The 16,286-nt window shown below is 41.2% G+C and overlaps 1 protein-coding gene across 2 annotated transcripts in view; it reads right to left on the bottom strand.

The window, feature by feature from the left end:
- Window positions 1–1,877: 1,877 nt before the first annotated feature.
- Window positions 1,878–16,286, bottom strand: part of FBLN5 (fibulin 5) — a 46,930-nt gene continuing 32,521 nt past the window's right edge. For both annotated transcript variants that reach the window (XM_009875980.1, XM_009875981.1), the window contains 7 exons: window positions 15,713–15,835; window positions 12,321–12,437; window positions 11,231–11,350; window positions 8,305–8,427; window positions 7,633–7,759; window positions 4,568–4,763; window positions 1,878–2,730 (listed from right to left, as the gene is read on the bottom strand). In XM_009875980.1, coding sequence (XP_009874282.1) covers window positions 2,569–2,730; window positions 4,568–4,763; window positions 7,633–7,759; window positions 8,305–8,427; window positions 11,231–11,350; window positions 12,321–12,437; window positions 15,713–15,835 — 968 coding nt within the window. In that variant the 3' untranslated portion in view covers window positions 1,878–2,568. The remainder of the gene's footprint in view (window positions 2,731–4,567; window positions 4,764–7,632; window positions 7,760–8,304; window positions 8,428–11,230; window positions 11,351–12,320; window positions 12,438–15,712; window positions 15,836–16,286) is intronic.

Genomic DNA, 16,286 nt, shown 5'->3' with positions numbered 1-16,286 from the left:
GGCACAAAAGGAGGAAAAGGGGGCTTTTAAGCACTGGGAAAACTGTCATTGTTTTAAGAGCTTAAAGTCTTTAATGCAAGACCCTGCCTGTTCCTTGACTGCTCTCTGGGCAGAGCCTGCTTGTTTCCCATGTCTCACTTCCATCATCTGGGACACACAAGCACTATTAGCCCCCAAAACTAGCATTCCTCTGTCCTGATCGTCTCTATTTTCCCCTCCAAGATCACAGTATATAATGAGCTATGATACACTCAGGAAACACATTATTGTTTCTGATATTTCTCTGCACGTTCCCTCTACATTTATCTCCTCCAAGTTGGCTACTCGCAAAACTCATTGGCTTCCTGCCCTCAGCTTGGCCCACTAAACCCTAGAGTCAGGCTCCGGCCTTTTTGTTTTCACAATAAAGGACAGCCTGTGTACAGAGCTCTGAGCCACAGGAACCCAGGGCTTTGTAGCAGCATGGAGAAAACTTTAAACCATTAAAAAATGGAAGCTACTAAAGCACCCTCAATTCAATGTTTCATTGCTGTGAGCCGTTGCATCAGGACTTCCTTCAAGCTGAGCACAGGTAAAAAGGGTAGTCTTTACTAAAGCTAGTGAAAAAATCTCCAGACTAACTCACAAAGCTTATTAGGAACAAGAGAGTCAATTTTCTGATTGTGCCATGCAGTCTGTGTCATGCTAACTTTCTGAGTCTGTATTCTCCCATTTAATACTCCACTTTACTGAGGACCTCACATAATGCTTCTACTGTGCTCCAGCCTGCTCACATTATAATCTTCATAAAACCTTTTCCCAAGTATCATGAAGCACTCCCAGTCCTCTAAAAGACAAAGCAAAGGTTATCCTTCCTGCCCTAGTGATGCTGGAGAGTGAATAAGCCAATAAGACAAAAGCAGGGGGAAGAGGCAAAAGAGCTTGCTTCAGAGAAATTTTAAGAGCAAGGCATGTGAGCCCTCATCCCTACTCAAATAAAAGACCAAACTGCCAGTGGCTTCAGGAAGGTACGCATTATACCTGCAAACTATACAATTAATTTTACTTTTTTTCAAACTCCTAAACATATATATAGATTTAGCTTAGCACTGTGAGGCCTCAGCTGGAATACTTTTCACAGTTTTGGGCACTGCACTTCAAGAAAGATGTGACCTAACTGGAGAGAATCCAGATGAGAGCAACAAGAATGATCAAAGGTCCAGAAAATGTGATGTATGAGGAAAGACCAAAAGAATTGGGTTTGTTTAGACTAGAGAGGAACAGTCTGAGGGGAGACATGACAACAGTCTTTAGACACGTTAAAGAATGCTGCATAGGGGAAGATAAACTGTTCTCTATTTCTGCTGGAAGCAGGCTAAGAAGCAGTGGATTTAAATTACAACAGCAGAGATTCAGATTAGACTTTACGAGAAACTTTCTATTGGTTACAGCAGTTATACCTGAGAAGACGTTGCCTATGGAAACAGTGGGATCCCATCGTTTTGATGTCTGGGTACTGGTGTGTAGTGGGGTCTGCTTCATGGCAGAGGCATGAACGATAAGACTGGTCCAAGTCCTTTTCAGGTTATTTTCCTCAATATTGGGAATGTAAGGGAGAGACTACACGAGAACCAAACAGTTAATTTTTTTCTGAAGGAATTTGGAGGGGTCTGAGCTGAGCGGTCTTTGAACAGAAGATTAGTTGCAGCCTTAGCTAGGGAGTTAGTATCACTACCCTGTAAGCATCAGAAACTTTTTGGAACTATTACACTCAGGAAAACAGGGAAAAATAAAGATTCTTATCTGCTTTAAAGTTCCTGGACACTATTCTGGCAGTGGAGGCCTGGGTGTAAATAAGCATAACATCCTAAATATTGTAAAGCATACCATCCAGTCCTGGATTTCTATGAACTCTGTTATATAGAAAGATTTAATGCAGGAAGGAACCCAAACGTGTGACACTTCATTAGAAAGTAGAGGATTACATAGTACGACATGTATTTTGGAATGAATTTACAATGAATTTTAACTATAAAATAGCGTCAAAGGAAAAACAGGTGAAACTAAGACAAATGCAGGGTGAATTGAGACAAAGTGCCTCACTGATAATTCCAGAGATAATTTGGAATATAAGTTAGCACTTCTGAGATCCCTTGTTTCAATAGGTGGTGTTTTGTTTCTGTTTCTGCTTGTCTGCTTTCTATTTATAATGAAGAAAAAAAAAGGCAAGATTGCAAAAGCCAGCTTTTTCCTCAGTTTCTTTGTCGCTTTTTGCTAAGCAGCCTTGGAGCTACAAAGGTTCACAGTCTTTAAAACATAGACTCATGCCCTAGAAGTGTTTACAATGGAAAGAAGAGTCCTTAAAATATATGACCACATATAGAATCGTATGGGATCTGCTGACAATATATCCTCAGATGTAGGCAGGAACTGTGCATGAAGAGGTCTCCCTCCTCAGACAGGTCACCGGGTATGTGGAAATACTGATTTGGTTTGGAGCTGCTATACGTACTGGCTTCTGAGGAGAGAGTTCTGCAGAGGAGGAACCGTCTCTTCTGTTTTCATGTTTCCAGGGCACAAACTCAAGGTTTAGAAGGAGTACTGTGATACATATATCCTCAGCCGGATGACAGAGCTTCCTCTGAAATTGATGACGGTGTTAACAGTGATCATTTCCAAGTCCAATTGAATAGTACGGGGCCCCTTCACGGGGCGGGTCATCACTAGAGTAGCACTGATGGGTCCTGTTTGCTGTGCACAAAACAAGAGAAAGCGGGTGAGAGTTTCAGACACGGCTTTTGAAAACTGTTGTCTCGTTATGGGTTTCAATAACTGGTTTCTGTTGTATTATTTGAAACGACTGCAATTCACAGGAGAGGTAGTTTCATTTCAGCATTTGGCTCCATTTCAGTGTTTTGTATGAACTATCACCTTCTACAATTTGTAAAGCCTTTGGGAGTTCTGCACGTGAAAGGAGCTATTTAACATCGAAATGTCCAAACGGAAAAAGATGAAAACATGGAATTAGGGTGAAAACAAGTAATGGCATTTTTTTTTTTTTGTGAGATATGGTTTTGCTTCACGTAAAGAACACTGTTACTTCGATGCAGCTAACACCACAAACGTTACGGTAACAGAGCTTGGAAAACAGATGTTCCTACGTGACCACGATCAAGATCTGTTGCATAATTGTATATGTTAATGTCACAAAACCTTACCCTCTGAAGAGAGCTTTAAGTGCCTGAAGGCACTTCAGAAAATCAGTCTTTTAGTAGGTGCAAGCAGAATTTTGAAATATCTGGCCAGAACAGTGGATTATGAGCATTTAAAAATCAGAGCTTCAGATGTTAAAAACAAGTGCAATTTGTTTTCCAGCAGAAACTTATGTACACAGAGAGGGATCCAGTTTACCACCAAACTGAGCGTGATTAGAGAAGCCTGACACAGCTCTGAGAAGGCAGCAGGCAGGCACCAGCTCCCAGCCTGCCAGGGGAACTGTGCTGCTGCTGATAGCAGCTGGGGCGAGCCCAGTGCTTTAAGTGACAAAACAGATGAGTGTGTGATAAATGAACATGAGAAAACCAGCAGACATGAGTGATGACACTGGCCACTGGAGCTTCAGCATCTGATGGACTGACCTCCAGGAGGGGAGAAGGTCAGTGGGGTCAGTAATGACATGACAACAGGAAAGCTCCTGTGAGAGGTAAGTAATAGTTTCTGGATCACCTGTCATTTCAGGATTTTAAAACATTTTCCTTTTTTTACAGGGAGAATCTGAGGCTCCAGTGAGAAATGTGTACTGGAATATATCATACTGCTGTTTCTGTGAGGTATGGGAACCATCCATAGCCATGGAACATCACTTAATGTGAGTATCAAAGCCAGGTTTTGCCTAGGGTTACAAATCACCCTTCTGAATGCCATCATCCCTGGTGGCTGTCCCTCATTATGTGCAGACACTTCCCATCACCCCTGCATGTCAGAGGTGCTGTAAAGATGACTGGGGAAGAGAGATGTCTTCTGAGGAAAATTCAGATTGAAAAAAAACAGTAGTTGTGTTTTCTCTAACATTGTCTACTTAAAATTTGCTTTCTTGGTGAAAAAAACACATAACAAATGAAAGTAAAGAATCCCAAAAGTCAGATCTTGGGATAAAGTGGAGGGTTTTGGGGCTACTTTTGTTTTGTCTTTAGGTTTTTTTCTTTTCCAGTTCAGAGTTTAATACAACAAATGAATAAACATTGACTCTTTCAGTGACAATTACCAATTGTCATCAAATAAAAAAAGGTTTGGCACAATCCTTTCTCTTGAGCGTGGAAGACCTGAGATATTCTCAGACATGGGTAGAGCCCTGGACTTTCCTGAACCTAACGTCTCATAAAACAAGTGTGTTTGCTTTGGGTAGGTTACCTTCCTGAAGGAGCCAGCAGCCCCTGCAGATCACCATACGGCTCTGCAGGTCTACATGTACAAATGCCTCATCCTGAAGGTTTAAATGATATTCATTAAAAAGTGAGTGCTGCTATCAGAAGGGTATTGAGCTAAGGACAAGAGAGTCCATGTTTTCTCTCGTGAGTGCCAGACTTACCCGCATGTAGAATTCCCTGCCCTCATTTCCTGATTTGATTTGAAAGATGTAATAGGCTCCAGGGTAGCGAGTTGTTGCTTGCATCTGAAAAATGTCAGAAGGCACAGACCGCCCGGACACCATATCCATCACTCTGTACAAGATGGTGAATGGCTGATCTCTGCAGCCGGCGTTTTCAGCTGGACACATGCAGCGGCTAATTATCAGAGACAGATTGTCATCAGGGGTTGCAAACTGCTGTAATACTGTAATATTTGATTCTTTATATACAAATAGAGCTGCATAAATAAACAGGCAAATAATGCTGGCAACCAGCTAAAAGAATAAATTAAACCTGTAATAAAATTTCTCACTTTTAGTATTCTCTGCACTGCTGTTCTGGCCTACCTATATCCCTGACTTCTTTTTCTCGTCTTCTAAGCAACAATATCTTGGCATCCTTTGTCTCCTTAGATCACTCAGAAAATCTGTACTCTCTTTAAAGCAGCTCTGCAGGTGTACAATACCCACTAAGTGCTTGTTCACATAGTAATTTAAACTGAACTGTCCCCAAAATAATGATAATTGTTGGATCATTTCACTGATGGTGCTACATAAATGTTGTATTCTTTATTTAAAAATCTTTTATATATTACCTGAAAACGTACAGTGAGACATCCTGGATTAAACCAAAGCTTTAGCATCAGACACAGAGCCCTAAGGAAGAGAAGGATCGCAAGCCAAGCGTATGACACTTCCACCAACGGTCTCCAATTGTTTGTGACTGAGGAAGTTCCTGAAATAAAGGTGTCTTCTGCATATTCATCAGCCCTTAATGCATTTCTTATCCATCAGCTTGTCCAGCTTCCCCTTACACTCATATGAATGCTTGGCATCCACAGCCCCCTGTGGCCTCTCCCTCACTCTGCACTGTCCCTTGCTGACCTTGTCTGATGCTCCCCAGCTCCTCTACTACAGGAGAGCAGCCAGTCAATCCCTGCTCATCCTCCTCCTCATGCAACTCAGGGTTTCATATTTGACCTCGTTCATAGCTGACGAGTCGTAACTTAGTTGTTTCTCACAAAAAAGCCATTCCATACTTTTGATCATCCTCACTGCTCTTTATGAACCTTTGTCTATATTTCTTTTGAGAGGAGGGGAAGGAACTGCACAGTCTTGAAGATACAGGTATGCACTGGCATGTGCTTTAAGGATATTCTCTATTAACACCTATTAACACCTCAAATTCAGATTGCTTTTCTGACCTCTAGCGAGTACTGCCGATCATGGCACTACCTATAACAAAGACAGGTGAACCTGGGACTGTAATTTTACTTTACATTCATCTACACTGAATTTCTGCCATTTTTATTGCACAGTCATTGAGGCTCCTTTTTGCAATTCTTGTCTGTTTACTCTTTTCTGTCCTCAGATACTGTTACAGACTTTGCCCATCTTACGTTTTATTCTTTTTCCCAGGTTGCTTACAAATGTATTGGACGAAGTAGGTCCAGCTCAAATCTGCGCAGAATTTCGCCATGAAAGTTGACAAATACTATATTTATACTATACTATATTTATTATACTATTTTATCTTTCAACTTCTTATTCTTCTATGCCAGGGATTTCTTACTTACAGCTGCTTAATTTCCATAATAACCTTCCGTGAGGTTCTAATAATCTTATGTGAGGTTCTGTTCAGAAGCCTTTGGTAACCCAGACAGACTGCATCAGCCCATGTGCCCTAGCCACATGCTTTATTAGAGCTTTCTGAAGAAATCAGCAGCAGGATGTCCCTTCATAAAAGCCATGATGTGGAATTTACTGGAAAAGAGTTGGGTCTTTTTGCCCATTTTTTCTATAAACTCCACTACTGACACCAATGTCAGACAGTTTATCTGGCATGTCTCCCATAAAAAGACTCCTGGCATTACAAACACCCAATTCCTGTCACAGAAAACAGAGATGCAAGGAATTTGGTTGGCTTTTATACTGACCACTTCTAGACATATGCCACAAATTAAATGCAGTCACATCTAGACATGAGCCAAAGCCACCAAACACAAAGCTCAGAGATCAAGAGTTCTGGTGCAAGCTGATCTGTGAGGTTTCTATAGTTGGGCTTTGGGAATTTCGATAGAGAAGCTTCAAATATTTCAAATTCCAGTTTAAGGCTCTATCACCTCTGAAGAGAGGTAAATCCAAAAAAGAAAGAACAGAACGCATCCCCTCCTCAGCTGTCCTAGTTCAGAAAGCAATGTAAAGACATGAATGACTTAAAATGGAGAGAAACTGATTTCTTCATCTGTTGCCTTTCTATAAAATACATTAGGCTACCAAGGAATCCCAAGTAATTTGATTTCGTGCAAACCCCATGGATGAAATACTGTAGCTGCAATATACAAACATCTGTCTGGAGCTCAAATATTTGAGCCCCAGGCAAATACTTACAAAAATGTAAAAGCAATAGTCAATTTGTGGGATTTTTTTTGCTTGCTTGCTCAAATAATTCTGAATTTAGATGGTATTCGCGCTAACAGCCCCATCCAGACATACATAATTTCTGGACGAGGTAAATCTGTTGTGTGGACTTCTCAGCACTTCTAACCTTAAAGCAGTTGGAAATTACTTGCAACCTGCTATAACTATCATCTAATGCTTTAATGTACTTCCCAAACATAAGCTAGTTAATATTTACAGGAAATACTCATACTAATAAACAGGGTGCATTTTAGCATATATAAAGTTAGTTAGCAATGTAAGTAAATGTCTTTTATCACATTACAAACCTTGCTGTTTTCTCTGCTCACTGATAAGTGTTTTTCCAGTCTAACTTCCCACACATCTGAGTATCATATAATCATATCATATCATATTATATCATATCATATCCCATCTGTTGACCTAGTAAGGAATTGCAATTTATTATTTTTGTAAAGCTTACCAATGGTAAATGCAGCAACAGCATGTACGTATAGCTCTCTAGACACGCTTCGTGGCTGCGTTGTAAAAATGCAGCTTATTTTGTTCACTCTAGATACACTTCACACAGAATTTGCTTTTGTGGCTATGAGTAGGTTACTCACTTCTCATTAATCTGTATATAAGGATCCTCGCATCTTACTGGGTCTAAACATTTATATTCTCCTGGGATATTGAAACACGTTTGCTGCGGAGTGCAGGTGAAGTTTCTGGTTTCACATTCATTGATATCTAAAACACAAGAAACAAGAGAAAGGCTAAATCAGGGAAATACATGCAAGACAACACTCTTTCAAATCAGTTTCCATCTTAGGGAGTTGCCCCAAAATTCATAACAATTTTGCACCACGAGAAGTAGCCTTTTCATAACTGGCCCCTCTTTTAAGATCAGTCTTTACTCCATTCATTTCTGCTTATTGGAGAGCTCGCATACACAAAGTGCTGTAAAAACAGAAAAGAAATTGGCCGCTCAAGCTCTCTGACCTGAGAGAATGGGAAAACTAAAGACAGACGAGCAGCAGAGAGGAGAGCATCTGAGGCCTTTCCTGTGTAGCTGTTTCCTAGTCAGTAAAGTCTTACTTACACCAACACACCAGTTGACCTCAGTGGGACTATTCATGTGATGACATTCTTACCAGAATTACATAATTGGCCCCTACGAGTTTTTCACTGTGCAATGCCAAGACCAAGCATCTCAATTCCTGAAAATCTCTTTCCAGACACAGGATCTATTTTCTGGTCCCCTCGGGTTTTAATCAGCACAAGAATGTTCTTACCTTGGCAGCTTCTGCTATCGTCAAGCAAGTTATAGCCTGAAGGACAGACACAGTAGTAAGAACCAGGTGCATTCACACATTCGTGCTGGCAGAGGAACTCTGAGAAGCTGCATTCGTCCATGTCTGTAGTGGTAAAAAAAGTTTAGTGTCTTTGTATTTTCAGTCAAAAGAGTAGTCCCATAGGCAGGTAGCCATCCAGACTACATGCCCATCACCATAGCTGGAGGTTGGCACCCTCCAGCTCCCTAGAGTTCTGCAGCAACCTGGCAAAATGCTATACAACAAGTTCTTGGTTCAACATTTTTCTCCTAGGGAAACCAAAGCTGATGCTGAACACAATGCTTGGCTTTTATTTATTTATTTTCATTTTCAAATACCTGTCACCAGTTGGCCATGTTTTCAGTTCTGTTTTGCGTCAGAGACAGAACTACTCCAATAACAAAGCTGCAACTGTAATTTGAAGGGAGAGACTTGGCAGTGGTTTTCTTTTTTCCTCTTTTTTTCTGGAGAGCAAACTTCCCTTTCCCAGGGCCACATGGGTCCCAGCAGAACTCTTGCAGCCAGTCCTGGCTGTTTTATACGTTTCTTAGCCTTTAGCCAGTTACTTCCAAGGCATTCCAGCAAGACTACAGAGCTCATTGCAGCTTGGGTCAGACCTGCTAGAAGGCCCAGCCATCTCCCAGATACCCAGGAAGCTAAGCAGTCTGTCAAATCTCTGACTGAAAGCAGAAATTGTGCTCTTTTCTCCTTGCATTCATGAACTGACCAGTCACTATATTCTGAGGAACTGTGCTCAAGTGAGAAAGATGCACTTCAGAGCTGCACACAGAGGCATGGCTGACTGAGGGGAAAACACATGCAAAGGCGCTAGACTGAGGGAGGCTGCAGTTAATCATTTCCTTATTTTCCTGTTCAGAGGAAGAAAGAAACAAAGGCCAGAGCCCCAGCCAGGAGCTCCCATGTTCTCATTCCCAGGTCTGACACACTGACTGTCCCAGGTAAATCACTTTTACTCCTCAGACTGAATTTCCCTTTCTCCTAAATTGGGCTCCATCCATTTATCCACTTTTGGTGTTTTGTGCAGATGGATTGGAAAGTATTTGAAGTCCAAATATGTTAAAGTGCCTTTATGGCTGCAGCTACGCTATCAAAAGGGAGATGAAAGGACCTCTACACCTACATAGTCCTATTACTATGTGACTTGCCTCAGCAAGTTCACTGAAAGAAACACCTTCCTGACAAAACATGGACTGAGGGCTGACTCCACAAAGGGACTCAGTTATCACCCACTCCCTTGAGCTCTCCTAGCCAGATCTCCAGCACATCAGATTCGTATGACCTGTGCTCAGCTGCAGTCAAGTGCTGCAGGGACTTAAAGCTCCACGGGTCCTACATTTCTGCCACTGAGCCCACACAGGACAGACACATCTTTGCTGTTCCTAAACGCTTCTGGCATTCTGCTGACTCCTTGCAGAGGACAAGATGGTAGGCATTTCACAGCACATCTAATGTATGTGCAAGACCTCTGTGATTAGAAAATAATGCTGATCTTGGGAAAGCCAGGCTGAAATCTCTGCCTCTCTCCTTTAATTAGAGCAGGGGTGCCACTCATCTTCAAGGTGAACTGGCCACTAGGCGGCTGTGGAAGTACATCTAGATCCCGGGTGTCTCACAGGACTGTCCTCCTAAGAGACATTCGCTTTGCGAGCCTTAGCAATGTCTAGTGATTGCTTGTGAAGGCAAAAAAGTTCATCCAGAGAAATCTGACCCGCTCTGACACGCATTGTCTTGTGCAGAATTGTCAAGAAAGGGTTTTTTGCTCTAAATCTGGGTGGTGGGAAGTCCCTTTTGCTGGCTTAACTCTCAGACACAAATGAGGCTTAAGTACCACCTCTTCTGTCACCATCTGGCAATGTTTATGTAGCATTGCATTGAACTTAAATGGTTCAGGCCTCCAACTAGCTCAGGAGCACATATAAAGGTGCAGGAGTCTAACCTAGCAGGAGAAACTCCATTAGAAAGCAGAAAACTTAAGTTGGATGTTGCAGCTCTAAATGTTAAGTGCTTAAGACCCTTTAGAGATTTAAGTCTTTGTTTTTTTCCCATATAATAAGGAGGTTTGCAGGGAAAAAAGAGCTTTGGAAACACTAATCTATACCCGTACTACGTATCACATGTCTTCTCCCTCAGAAACAGCATGTTACATCTGTTTACTGTAAATTAAAAAACAAGTATTTTCCAGTGAAATTTTCCTTCCAAGAAATATTGGCTGAGTTCTCTAATTTTATCAGGCTGTGAGAACATTAAGCACAGAAATAAGTTTTGCCTTCAATTAAAATAAAGCAATAAAATAAAAACAAAAACAAGAGAGGAAAAAGTACAGTGACATAAGCATAGTTTCTTCTGCTATGTGCTGAACAGATTAGCAATAGCTGTACCAAGAAACCATACACTGTTTCTGAAGTGTGGCCAGAACCATACAGGGGAAACCAGGGAAGGTTTCAGGCAAAGCGTGCAGCTGTAAAGGCAAAATGAATACATGCATTCAACAGACAAACAGAAAATCACTTTATAGGAAGTATTTCTTTAATCACGGAAGAATGTTCTAGGCCTATCTCTGCTTTTCTTGCTCTAGTACGGCTTCCTGTTCAGCATTACAAAATGTTTTCTTGTGCTTTGCTGTTATCTTGGAGCTTTTTATATTTAGTTTATTTCTGTAAAACTATTTGCAGCCCTCCTCCATCGTGCTTTTCTGGATATTTGCTGCGTGCTTTAACTGGAAAGAAGATCATATGAGCTGGAGCTATCCTGCTGCTATCTATGGACCAAGGCAAAAATATTTTCAAAAAGCTTGTGCAAAACAATACATTGGAAAAACAAAATATAGTTAAAGAAACCAAATTAAAAAATAACTAAAGACAGTTACCACTGCAATTAACTCCATCAGCTTCCAGTTCGTAGCCAGGTTCACAGCGGCAGAGAAAAGAGCCGTAGGTATTGACGCAGGTCTGAGTGCAAGGGTTTTCATTTGTACATTCGTTCACATCTACGGGAAACCAATGCCCAATGTATCAGTGACTTCTCCCCAAACTCTATTTTCAATTCATTATTGTAAAGCATTTCAAAGAGATTAGCTGTACAGTCAGAATGATTTGTTGTGAAAAATATAACCAAGTCAGTATTGTTTATTAAGATTCAGGCCGATGCCTAGAAAAAGCATGTTGGGAACACAACATGCGTGGAAATGAAGCATTTCGGGAATGTCTTCAATCAAAAAAACAACACGGAAGTTGGGTGTGAAATATGCATTACAAATGCTTCTGTCTTTATCCTGCAATTTTAAAATCATTGAACTGATTTTCTCGTAACAGGTCTGAGAAAAAATGCAGTGGGAAGATAACGCAATGAGGAACGGCCCTCATGAAAACCTAGAGCTAAGACAAAACCGATTTATTTTTTTCTTCCTTTAAGGACATTAGCATCTTCTGCACATCAGTAGCACAGGACATTTCCTGCCGCATGCAGGAGGATGCTCCCTGCTTAGCTAGGTAGAGGCTCTATGAAGTGGTTTTGTTGACTTGGCTTGAGGTAGCATATCATGGCAAAGGTGGTCTATTGCTCAGGACCTGGAACTTGGAACTGGAGCCGGGAACTTGGGAGACTCAGATCTAATTTACTGATCTGACAGAGTTCTCCTGTCTCAAGGTGGGTGACACATCCTCAGATTTTAAAAGCAAGTTCAGAGCCTAGACTCTTGGTATTTCAGAAAATGGAATAAATACATTTTAGGGGGCTTGGGCCTTTGTGCATATTTCACCAGATACGTCAGTCATGTTGCATTCATATCCTACTGAGGTACTGTAAAATTACTGAAATATCTCAGGCTGACAAACCTATGAACATTTTCAAGAGCAGTGTTGGGAAGGATACCTGTATACCATGAACTACTCCAGTTTTAATGGTGTGGCTGGGTTGGGGCTGGACATTTCAGTCATGGTTCACCATGCACACAGTACCTTGGCATGATCTTCCGTCATCATTAAGAGTAAAGCCTGGGTTGCACGTACAGGAGTAGGAACCGGGCACATTGGCACACAGCTGCTGGCAGTAGCCGTAGCGACATTCATCTATATCTATAGATGGGAAAGATGAGAAGTAGAGCGGTCTGCAACTTCACATGCAGGTATGAACCAGCAAACGATCTGAGTCAATGATACCAATAACACAGAAATAACCCAGCATACTGGTTACGGATATAACAGACAAACTTTCAGGTGTTCAGACACAGAGTTACAGGTAAAATACATTTCTACACAAAAGAATGTAGCAATGCATTTTTATCCACCACTGACACCTATCAGTATGTCCTATGAACCGACAGTCATTGCTGTAATATTCAGCTTAGTGTGATGACACCAGAAAGCCCAGAGTCAGTCCCTTTAAGCAGCTACGTCGAAGCATACCTGATGGCTGGCACAGCCCATCAGCCCAAGCACAGCCAGCACTGTAGCAAGTTTTGTCAGAATCAAGATAGAAACCTTTTATATCTCCACATACACCGAAACTACTCACCAGAAAAGCAACAAGTATATGTTAGTAGATACTTATTTTTTTAGAGAAGATATTATGTATTTTTTTTAACAGTCACATTAAAATTTTATAGGATTTTTTAACTGACAAGTTATACACTCTAAAAGGCAAATAGTAAATTTAATGCCAAAGTAGCAGTTTGGGCTGAACTGCAGCATTAGCAATACATGCAACTGACTGTTTCCAGCACAGGAAAATGCTGTAAGATAGGAATGATGGCTAGAAGAATTCTTCCCCTGGACTAAGAACTGGAATAAAACACCTGAAGTAGTTTTCCTTTCCAAGGCTTTACATTTCCTTTGGTATCAACTGGCTTTTGATTCATGGAGATTTTTTTGAAGGCTATTCTCAAAGCTTTGAAGTTAAGTTTGTGCAGGAGAAAACAAAATATATTACCTCCAGTAAGTTTTCCAGAAGGCACAAAACTGGAAGGCACAGATTTTGGTGAAATGTCCTCAACCATAGGTTCTAATGCATGTGAAAATCAAAATCACAGTATGGTTCTGACTGTGACTATAGTTTGCACGTATACATATATATCTGCTTGAACTCCAGCAGTTCTTCATTTGTCAGCTAAATTAGCTGCTTCCTGTTTTAGTGTTAAATATTAAGAATGTGTTGGGAAACTGAATTCTTGAACAACTTGAACATTTACATGATGTGGTAATATCATAAAAACAACAATGTTGTGAATCTGTTGTAAAAGTAGCTATATCCTGCAATTCAAGTTTATGTTGTTGGCCTCATTGGGGCAGTTTTGAAATAGAAAGTCTCAGAAGACCATTCTGAAAATGTCAAAAGTCTTGGAAATACTCCCTTTTTGTAAAATAAGAAGGACACTGACACTCAGTTTTGCCCTTACTAGCTTTCATTGCCCACTGCATTCTAAATAGTAAGATAACCTAAAGGCCAGGGTCAGCTATGGTATGTAAACCAGCAGTAGGGTTGGCCCAAATCCTGCAAAAAGTGACATGTTTTTTCAGTAAATTAATACCTCATTTCACGGACACAATGCATTATGCTTTAAACACATGCTTTGGCTTTTGTAGGACTGTTATCTCAAGCATGCTACATTTTGAGGATAAGGACTTTTACAGGGCTGCTTCTTGTGGATGGGTTGTGTGGATACTGTGGTACTGGCTCCTCCTGTATAAACCATACTAGGATAATTACAACAGATATAAGTGTAGCTTTTTGTAAATGTGGTTTGCTAACAGCGCACAAAAAAAAAAAAAAGAAAGCCTGTCTCTGAAAACCAACCCAGCCCTCTGATTACAGGAAACGGTCTTCTACTGCTTTATGCCAGCAAAAATCACTTCTCAAAGGCCAGTGGAAGGTATGGAAAACTGAGCATTTTTGACACTTAGAGAAAAATACAGCAGCTTTACATACAATTTGCATTTCGCTCTTTGCATTGACTTGTAATAATCCCCCTCATGATTACTTAAAGTGGGCAACAGTGGGATGCTACTTCCTATTTTAAATAGCATAAGCAGATATTTGAACCAATTCAGCAATGCAGCCGTTTCATTCTCTGGTGTATCCATCAAGTAGTAAAGTATTTTAGATCCATGTCCAAATCCTGAGTGCTGCACACAACCCTTTCATTTGGGCCATAACTGGGAGAAGAAAAGGGGTAACAAAACAGGTGATGCCGAGCAGAATCTTCCTCTTTGCCCTCTCCAATCCCCACACCATCATGTACGCTTGTACAGCTCTCAGCATGAGGGGTTTTTTTCCCAAGAGAGGAGAAATGATCAGATATTAAGGAGCAAGAAGCTTGGAGACTTCATATCCCAGGGGAACTACAAGGCAGCAACTCCTGAAAGCAGCTATGGCAGCACAGACCGCAGCCTGGATAAGGCTCAGCTCTGTCCCTGCCAGGTGAGTTACACAGCAGCTGTCTGCAGTAGTTAGAAAAGCAGCCATGAGTCAGTCCTTCACTGGAATTGGTCCTTGGGAGGAGAAAGTTGGAAAAGAACTGGAGGGGCTCCAGGGATGAATGGGCAGGGAAAGCCCGCTCTCCTTCCAGCAGAGGTGTTCTGACGGGACAGCGCAGCTCCGCAGAGCTGGCAGGCAAACAGCCTGCACTGAGGGGACAAAAATAATGATGAGCAAACTTTTTTAAAAAATAACTTGTATCCTATTTCCTAGGTCCTAGCTGTGTACGTAAAATTACCATCTACTTCATCATCCCATGGGCATGTCAAGTGAGGAGAATGGGCTGGAGAAAAGGGAAGCAGGAAAGTTTTCCTGTGTTGTTTGTTGAGGCATGTTTTTTTCAAGAAGACTGAGCTAAAAGGATGAACAGGCCATCACTACAAGGAAAATAAAGTTGAAATAAAACTGCTTGGAAGCTACTGAAATGGCACTCAGTTCAGAGGTAACTTTTTTTTCACTCCCAAACAAAAGGGTTGGTTGAGTCTAGGGATATACTGACCTGTTTCTTGGTATCAAATACTGATCCCTTTGGGTCCACACAACCATGGTGTGGAAAGGACAGGTCTGTTTGGGAATAAATCTTTTGGAATACATGCTTGTGATTGATTTTATATGAAAGGGTATCCTTCAGACTGGGACTAAGGAAAATCTGATGTGTTACGCAAACGGCAGTCATATGGCATTTACATCTACATTTTTGTTCTGCAAGGGCAGCTCTCTGCCAAGCATACCACTGGCACTTACCGAGACCAAAGACAATTTCCACGTAGCTGAAGATTTAACCATTACTTGACAGAGATGCTCAGTGACATTATTTCAGGTATTCATAGGTACACATACACAGGTGCTCAAATACCATATCACACAAGGTTTTTACCTAAACACTGGCCTTCTAACAACCAATAGCCTTCAGTGCAGGAACAGGTATAGCCCCCCTCAGTATTTATGCAGATCTGGGTAGGGTTACACTGGTGAGAATCTGAAGCGCATTCATCCACATCTGCAACACAGAAACAAAACAAGAAAATGTTAAAAATGCCCAAACCAGATGATTGCACACACTGAACAGGGGCTTGCATTCACAATGTATACACCATCTCCGTGTGAGGAACCACAGAGTAGTGGAGTAGAGAGAATGACCATAACCTGAAGTAAAATTCATAATAATAAATGTCCGAGGGCAGTGAGATCTGAGAGTGCTCATCTAATCTCTTCCTTTTGCAGATGACCCAGTGTTTCTCAGAGCTCCTTAAGAAAGGGATTGCATTACCTCAAGCTTTTTATTACTTCAACATTTGCTTTGTCACTGAACTGGGATTTCCATGCTACAGGCAGTGTCCAGCCATAGGGAAAAGCTGCTAAAAGGGCTATATAACCCCACTGCAGAGACGAATGGGACTCAAAGGTATAAAAATCCCCCAAACTTCCTACCCTCACCACCATAGATTATA

Source organism: Apaloderma vittatum, unplaced genomic scaffold (genome assembly GCF_000703405.1).
Source record: "Apaloderma vittatum isolate BGI_N311 unplaced genomic scaffold, ASM70340v1 scaffold13949, whole genome shotgun sequence".
Taxonomy (NCBI): domain Eukaryota; kingdom Metazoa; phylum Chordata; class Aves; order Trogoniformes; family Trogonidae; genus Apaloderma; species Apaloderma vittatum.
This window is presented reverse-complemented; position numbering and strand designations above follow the sequence as displayed.